The 9,365-nt window shown below is 37.7% G+C and overlaps 1 protein-coding gene across 1 annotated transcript; it reads left to right on the forward strand.

Moving 5' to 3' along the window:
* The first annotated feature begins 5,868 nt into the window (after positions 1–5,868).
* CLDN8 (claudin 8) lies at positions 5,869–7,976 on the forward strand. The gene has a single exon (XM_004002779.5). It carries the CDS (start codon positions 6,071–6,073, stop codon positions 6,746–6,748), a length of 678 nt encoding a protein of 225 aa, XP_004002828.1. The 5' UTR covers positions 5,869–6,070; the 3' UTR covers positions 6,749–7,976.
* The last annotated feature ends 1,389 nt before the right edge of the window (positions 7,977–9,365 follow it).

Genomic DNA, 9,365 nt, shown 5'->3' on the forward strand with positions numbered 1-9,365 from the left:
ATGTGCTACAAGGGAAAAAAATGTATTGGACAAATTTTGTTTTTTCCTTAACGTTGATCATATGTGTTCATATAAGAGAGTCCCTTTCTCTAGTTTCCTTCAAGAAATTGTAGGCAAGACAGAACACAACGTGGAATTTAGGTCTGAATCTAGGTTCTGTATCCACGGATTTGGCAAGCCAAAGCTGTATGGCCTTAGAAAAGGCACAGTCTTTCTTGAATTTATTCAATAAAATAGAGCTAATAAGCCTTACATCATAGGGATGTTTTAAATGTGAAATGTAGTGCATGTAAGTAACCTGTGAAATTGGGACCATTTAATACTCTGTAGCTATTATTATTACTGATAAACTTCAGCTTCTTAAAAAAAAAATCACAAATGATTAGAAAATAGGATGGTTGGAACTTCCCTGGTGGTCCAGTGGTTAGGAATCTGCACTTCCAATGCAGTGAAGTGAAAGTGAAAATGTTAGTCGCTCAGTCATGTCTGTCTCTTTGCACTGATCCCATGCACTGGAGCCCACCTGGCTCCTCTTTCCATGAGGTTTTCCAAGCAAGAATACTGGAGTGGGTTGCCATTCCCTTCTACAGGGGATCTTTCATCAAACCCAGGTCTCCCTCATTGTGAGCAGATTCTTTACCATCTGAGCCAGGCAGAGTTTTGATCTCTAGTTGGGAAACTAAGATTCCACATGCCCCATGTCTTGGCCAAACAAGCAAACAACAAATAAAACAAAAATAAAAGGCTTACTAAAAAAAAGAGAGAGAGAGAGAGAATAAGAAGTAGGATGGTTCCTGTCAATTTGTCCATAATTTGTCAATAATTTAGAGGCAAGTTTCCCACAGTGTATAGCTTAATTATCTTAAAAAAAGATTTCAGTGGATTTCTTGCCCTTTAGTGGGGTTATTACACACACTCAGTAAAGCACATGGACCTATCTCCCGCAAAATGTCAGAATTCACAGAAACTCAGATTTTAATTTTTAGAAAATGCAATGAAAAGTGGGAAAAATTTAGGGGTGGGACCTTTGGGCAGTAATTAGGTTTAGATGTGGTCATGAGAGTAGGGCCCTCATGGGATTAGTGTCCTTATAAAAAGGGAAGGAGTATAGAGTTTTCTCACTCTCTACCCTGTGAGGGCATGGTAAGAAAATTATTGTTGCTGTTAAGTCACTAAGTCATTGTGACTCTTTGTGATTCCCTGGACTGTAGCCCATCATAATCCTCTGTCCATAGGATTCTCCAGGCCAGAATACTGGGGTGGGTAGCCATTTCCTCCTCCAGGGGATCTTCCTAGCCCAGGATTTGAACTCGTGTCTCTTCCATCGGCAAGCAGATTCCTTACTATTGAGTCGCCAGGGAAGCACAGCAAGAAGATGGCAGTCGGCAAACCACAAGAAGGGCTCTCACCAGAACTCCACCACCTGGCACCCTGATTTCAGACGTCCCAAGACTCCAGAACTGTGAAAAGTTAATTTCTGTTTTTTGAGCCACCTGGTCCATTGTATTCTGTTAAAGCAGTCTGAACTAAAACATGACAATTATTATACAGAAAAGAGTTCATTTTTTAAAAAATGTATTTTTAATGCATTTGTTTACTATTTTTTTTAAATTGGAGTATAAAATGTTACTAGTAGTAAAGGACCACCTGCTAATGCAGGAGACACGGGAGAGGCAGGCCATAGGGCCGCAAAGAGTTGGACACAGCTGAAGCAACTTAGCACACATAATTGCTTTACAGTGTGGCATCAACTCTATGTATACATATATCACCTCCCTCCTTAGTGTCCCTCCCACAGGCCCCCCATCCCACCAAGTCATCAAGGAGAGCCAGGCTGAGCTCTCTCTGCTATACAGTAGCTTTCCACTAGCTATCCATTTTACACATGGTAGTGTAAAATAATGAAATTAGAACACTGCCTAACACCATACACAAAAATAAACTCAAAATTGATAAGAGACCTAAGTATAAACCCGAGAGTTATAAAACATTTAGAGGAAAACATAAGAAAAACGCTCTGTGACAAACCACAGTGAGATCTTTGTTGGCCCACCTCCTGAAGCAGAGAAAGTAAAAATGAAAATAAACGGGACCTACTTAAACTTCAAACTATGCACAATAACCTGGACAAGGAAGCAACCTAGGTGTCCCCTTACAGATTAACGGATAAAGAAGATGTGGCGCGTATATACAGGAGTTTGTTTACAGGCAGAACAAATAGAGAGGTGGCAAATACAAGAGAACTAACTGCTAATGGAACTTTAAGAACAGAGAATATTGTTAAGGACAAATAGGATGATAGTTCGAGAACATGTGGCAATGTCCAAGATTAATTTGGGAACAACAAACAAAGAGGCCTATTGATGTGTACACTTTTTCCCTCAGGACAAGATGGCCAGCCAAGTGCAGTTAATTAACAATGAAAGATAATTTAAAATAAACACAGATTGAAAACTCACAACACAACAGAAGAAAAAAATAAATAAATACAAAAGCAAATCCAGAAAACAATAGAGATTGGCAACAGATAGGCAGATAGGCAATCTTTGTTTCTTGATAGGCAGAAACAAAGATTACTACAAGCAGTGGTGAAAATTAATAGTAACTCCAGACTAAAGAGTTATTGGTTAGGGATTAATTGCTGGAACAATAAGGATAATAAAAGCAAGGGCAAAGTGACAGTGACATTTTGTGTTATTATTTACAAAGCGGCAGCATTTGCATGTGTTATGTAGTTCTTAAATCAAGTTTCTGATAATGTAGACAAAAGGGAGATCTCCAGAGAGCAAGGAAACACAGAGGGTCAACATGAACATGCTAGTCTTTGTAGGTTCTAAGTAATATTTTAGTTCTTCCATAGAAATGGAAATAGAAATGATAGAATAACCTGAGTAGGTGACTCTGTTGCTCTGAATTAAAGAACAGTTTAAAAAAAATGCTATTAATCTGCTAATTCTCTCACCATTATTGCTCTCTGAATTTCACAGGCAAGTTAATCTTCTCAAGAATACGATATTATAGAAAATATAAACAATGAACTTGACTTTAAAAAATTTTGTTATTTATTATGCCTGGCTGTGTTGGGTCTCTGCCGCTCAGGCTTTTCTCAAGCTGTGGCAGGCGGGAGCTACTCTCTTGTTGCGGCTTCTCGTTGCTATGGCTTCTCTTTTTGTGGTGCCCCAGCTGCAGGATGTGTAGGCCTGAGTGCTTGTGTTATGTGGGCCCAGTGTTTGCAGCTTGGGGGCTCTAGAGCACACACTCAGTAATTATGGTGCAAGAGCTTAGCTGTTCTGCAACAAGTGGGATCTCCCCAGACCAGGGATCAAACCCATGTCTCCTGCAATGGCAGCCAGATCCTTCACCACTGAGCCACCAGGGAAGCCCCGAACTTGACATTTTAAGCTCTGGGTTTTGGGATTTCTGTCCCTAGACCTGCTTCCCTATCTTCCTCATTTCCTCTGACCTTTGGGGCATAGTTATTTCAGAATATCATAGGGTTAACGTAAGAAACCTGTCTGAATGCCCTGGGCTAGTTCGTGACAGGACAGCTAACTCTGTAATTACTCTATTGCTAACCCAAGGCTGATTTCTCTTTCTGATCCTAATCTTTTGGCTAAGAAAATCTCAGGAGTGAAGTACTAATATTTTTGGAATGAGGAAAATATTTTTGTGTGAAATAAGGTCCTGGTAAAGCTGAATGCTTCAGGGAAGAAAGATTTGATAGTGAACAAAGCCAACAGGTACATCAATCCATAGCTGGGAGGCAGTTCCTATAAAGGCCAAGGCTCTCAAGTACAATGGATTTCTATTTCTGTCTCAGGTTTTCCTACTTTATGTGGATATTCTACAATATTTCAACAGAGCTGCTAAAAATATATATCACACAAATTTAGAAAAGAAATTTTGATTTCTATATTCCTATGAATATAACTATATATAGACACATATACATATGTGTCTATGTTGTTGTTCAGTCCCTAAGTCACGTCCGACTCTTTGTGACCCCGTGGACTGCAGCATACCAGGCTTCCCTGTCCTCCACTATCTCCTAGAGTTTGCTCAAGTTCAAATATATACATACTTTTTTACTTTAGCTTGTCATTATCTCAACCAGTTATGTCATATTTTTTTCATTTTCCAATTGTGTCGTCCTTCCCTTAGCCCAGGTGAGCAAACCAAGATGATAATAATAATAATAAAAATAATAATCTGCTGTGTTGATTCCAACTCTCTTTTTATGGGTTGCAGATTATCTTTCCAAGTTTAACTTATTCCCCCTTGACTACAAATGTGCAACAAGTCTGAAAGAGAAAATGCTATACCTTTTGTCAGAAAGAGGGATATGCTCTAAGTTCATTTTTAAATGAGCCCAATGCATGAAGAAAATTACTGTAAATATGAATTTTTAATTTTTTCTTAATTTCAATAGGTTCATCCTAATAAAATAATAACAGCTTGGCCTACTACACATTCCTTTTTTTTTTTTTTATAATACAGTTTACTTTGGCAACTTCTCCTCCTCCTTAAAAGTACTGTTTTTTAAAATCTCTATATCTCTATGAACGACTCAGATTTTTTGGCCCATTAAATTTTCAAAGTTTAACAAGTGAGCAGGAAACACACCCTTCCATACCCTGAGTTAAGCTAGTACAAGGAAGCAGAGAAGTAAAATTGTAAACAAAGGATCTTTTTAAAATGCACAAATGAAAGGAAACTAAAGTTTGAACTTTGGAAAGACAGGACAGTGTATTCAAGGTATTCTCCAGAAGAAAACTGCAGGTGGAATTTTTCAAAATCAACACGAATGTTTAATTCCATTGCTGTCATCATTATTATTTTGAGACGAAAAAGTCCAAAAATCATTTACGGGCTTCTACCTCCTACTGTAAGGAAACAGTCGAATACGACAGCACAAGGCACATCCCGCTCCTCTTGAAGACATGGTATTAAAGACGTGTAATTGACAGATTTAGCTGATTTGCTGAATATAGTCACTTTGTCATATAAATTTTTATTTAGAAATATCAGCCATTTGTATAGACCTAAAACTTGCACCAGTTGCAGAATTCTAGTTGCTTAGGTATAAGAAGACAGAAAAGATAAAGCTATAGAATGAGATAACAACCTGAAAGTCAATCCATCATTTAATTACTATTGTGAGTACTTGCTACATAAGAATCCAGAAAAAAAAAAAAAAAGCAGAAGAAAGTCACATGGATTTTTTTCTCTTGTTTTGTATTTCTTTTTCCTTATAAATTAAGATTATCATGTATATACCAATGAGTGGTTTCCCTAGCTCAAAAGAAAACAATATGTGCTTGGTGCCATGGAGGAGGACAAGAGTATGTATTTAATTACTTTAGCCTTATTTTGTCCCTTGGCAAGATCTATTCCCTGATTTCACCCCAGTCAAGCTTGCTTTGAAGTCGCTGACAAATTAAATCAACCACTTGGATCATATGTGTCCCAAAGAATGTGGTTTCTCAGGTATGAGCAATCTATCAATCCCCTGGTCTCCTTTCACTTTGGCATTCTGACAATCCTAGCAAATTCTCAGGCAAAGATTGCAGCTTATGTTTTGGCCACAGCAGCCCTTACTCAAAGTTTCAGAATTGCCAGTTCAAGGTACAACTTTCACATCTCAAGGGACTGATACATTTCTTGACGATTGCGCAAGCATTCTTAATTATGCCTCCAGGTAAACATACTGCTGTCTTCTTGGACAACTGAGAAGTACAAAGAATGTTTATGTGCAGGTCCAGTTCTTCCAAGTATTTCTTGTGGGCTTAGACACACCTGAGTTACCACCCCCCTCTTATTGGCTGAGAAAGTTGCCCCACCTGATTTGTAACTTTACCCGCCACAGTCAGTAGCTGGGGGCACCTCCGCCAGCCAACACTGGATTTAATCTAGTTAGAAGTAGCCAGGCAGCTCTTGTTTGAAAAAAATCACTGAGTTCTGAGTTCATTACTACAGAAAAACTGCTCTCCCTCGGTGCGCAGAGAACCTGGCTTCAGAGCAGCCTCACCAGCTCAGGCGTCTGGTCGGATAAAACCCAACCTGGAGGAGAATGGCTACCTACGCCCTGCAAATCGCCGGACTGGTGCTCGGTGGTGTGGGCATGGTGGGCACAGTGGCTGTCACAGTCATGCCTCAGTGGAGAGTGTCTGCCTTCATTGGAAGCAATATTGTGGTCTTTGAAAACCTCTGGGAAGGACTATGGATGAGTTGCATGAGGCATGCTAACATCAGAATGCAGTGCAAAATCTACGATTCGCTGCTGGCTCTCTCTCCGGACCTACAGGCAGCCAGAGGACTGATGTGTGCCGCCTCCGTGCTGGTCTTCCTGGCTTTCATGACGGCCGTCCTCGGCATGAAGTGTACCAGATGTACTGGGGACGACGACAAGGTGAAAGGTCACATTCTGCTGACCGCTGGAGTGATCTTCATCATCACTGGCCTCGTGGTGCTCATCCCCGTGAGCTGGGTTGCCAATTCCATCATCAGAGACTTCTACAACCCAATAGTGGATATTGCCCAAAAACGGGAGCTGGGAGAAGCGCTCTACATAGGCTGGACCACGGCCCTGGTGCTGATGGTTGGAGGGGCGCTGTTCTGCTGTGCTTCTTGCTGCCATGAAAAGAGCAGTAGCTACAGATACTCCATACCGTCCCACCGGACAACCCAGAAAAGCTATCACACCGAAAAGAAGTCGCCGAGTGTGTACTCCAAAAGTCAGTACGTGTAGTTATGGCTCTTTTTAAACTACCTAGGAAGCCACACAGATGACATAGATGTCCACTCTTTCCAAAACTGAGACCCAAAAGAACATTTGATTGGCTGTTCTTAACCGCCTGGTCTTAATCACAGGAACTAATTACATCAGCTCTTTATGATTCTATAATCGATTTCAGCTGAATGAGAAATTGTACACATTGCTAGGATTATTCTAGAAAGAACAATTTGTTTCCTAAAATGGTTCATATTTTTTCTCCTTTTATTAGTTACTTCAAAATGACATTGTTAGAGACAATTATTTTACAACTGTGATTTCTCTGACAGAGCGTTATGTATATAGATGAGTGTGACATTTCTGTGTCACATACGTAGAGATGGGTTTATACAGTCTTATTTTAAATGAAACACTGATTCATTACACTGAATAAATAGAATTCAACTATTGCTTTTCAGGGGAACCAGGGGTAAGATTGAAGAAGGTTAATATTAATTGTTTAAAAACAACTTAGTGATGAATGCACTTGATTTATAATGAAGGTTAAAATGAAAGCTTTAATCAGCAGGGTAAAGGGAACTAAATGGCTTTTTGATATCTCATTTTTCAGCCTAGGAGTTAGAAATCCAAATTCCTTTCTCCTCATTCTCCAGAGGCCTTCCTTTTCTTGTATATTAAATGGTCATCTTTTAAAAGCCAGATATTTTGTCAAGGGGCTTTGCATTCAAACTGCTTTTCCAGAGCTATACTAAGAAGAAAGATAAAGCTATAGTCTAAGAAATATTAAAGACTTCAGGAAAGTGAAGATTTTTTTCCTCAAGTTTTTGTGGTTGGAGAAGGGTACATTTTGACAAGAAATATTATATATATATGAATATTTTAATAACTATTTGTATAGAGACTTTGGACTTTCATTAATATAAATAACAGAAGAGAAAAATTCTATACCTTTATTTGATTACCAAAAGAATGAAACCAAATTGTCTTTTGTGAACTGCATCTCCTTATATGTGGACATTTAAGTCAAAATTATGATTTCAGTTTTCAAAGGTGAAATTTTTATTTGTTTCAATTTTGTTCAGTTTTACTAAGGTACAGGTATACTATATCTTTATGTTTCCCCCCAGATTTGATTGAACTGTTAATCTGATTCGAAAGTCTGTATACACATCTTTCTAGCTTAATTGACTATGTGTATCTGCTTTATGTCCTTTGTATTAATAAATTGTGCTTTTTATATTAATTTGATATCTTTCATTTTTCTTCAGTTTTTAAATATTTTAATAACTTGTAAAGAGTTTTTAAAAACCTGATATTTTCAGCTTTGCAGTTAAAAAAGGCTTTCAAAATTGCATTTTAAAGATAAAGATAGATTCAGCATTAATTTTTGAGAATAGAGTATTATATATCATTTATATATCATTATATATCATATATATCATTTAATATGATATACTTACAATGATTGGATTCACACACTAGTGTTTGATGTTGATAATATATTTGTAATTTTTAATGTTGATAATATATTTGCAAATACTATAGGTTCCAAAAATCTATACCCTGCATATATTATTATGTATGTAATAGCTATTTATGTACAAACTTTCCATAGGGATATATAGTCCTGCCTCTGAGAAATAGTATTAATTAATAATAGTGCATAATGTTTTAGGGACATGGGTTATAAACTAAGACCTCTACTGTTTTAAATGAATTATATCACTAAATCTCTTATAAGACTGATGTGGTTAGTTTAATTTACAGATGAGGACCCCTCAGAACAGTTCATTGGTTAATCAATAAGTGTCAGTCTGATTTCATAGTTCATACACCTTTTCTTCAGTGCAGGAAGATTTTCTTCAGCAATGTCTAGTTTACAAACTGATTTTTGTATGTGAAAATAACTTGTTTAACTACTGTTAGTTGGGAAAACTTTTAGTGTTTTTTCTGAGATTGGTGATTTTCCAATAACCAAATACTAATCTATCCTAGGCAATTTTGCCCTCTTAGGTCAAAACGTTCATGAGAACAGAAATAAAGAAAAACTAAGTGAGTATCTTGGAGAAAAAGGAAAAAATATACCCAATCTTCTAAATATCAGCCTTTAATCAAATATTATTTTCAGTTAGAAAGCTCTCCCAAATGGCCCAACTCAGTATATTATTTACGTGTTTCTCCCCTTAGGATTATAACACTACTGGCTTTCCTTGAATAAATCCTTTTGATACTCACCTGTTGAATATCTCTGAAACCTTTCTCCAACTTTCCACTTTACTAACGCCTCCTCTTTTTCCTACCTTCTAGACTTCTGTTACCACCTGCAGGATCTCCTTGCTCCAGGTACATTCCACATTCCCAGTTCAGTTCTTTCTAAAATGGAAGGGAGGAATGGGATGAATGGGAGATTGGGATTGACATATATCCACTGCTATGTATAAAATAGTTAACCTCATGAAAACCTGCTGTATCGCTCAGGAAATTCTACTCAGGGCTCTGTGGTGACCTAAATGGGAGGGAAATCCAAAAGGGGATATATGTTCATGTATTGCTGATTTACTTTGCTGTACGGCAGAAACTACATTGTAAAGCAACTACACTCCAATTAAAAAAAAAAAAAAAAAAAAGTAAA

Source organism: Ovis aries, chromosome 1, assembly GCF_016772045.2.
Source record: "Ovis aries strain OAR_USU_Benz2616 breed Rambouillet chromosome 1, ARS-UI_Ramb_v3.0, whole genome shotgun sequence".
Classification (NCBI taxonomy): domain Eukaryota; kingdom Metazoa; phylum Chordata; class Mammalia; order Artiodactyla; family Bovidae; genus Ovis; species Ovis aries.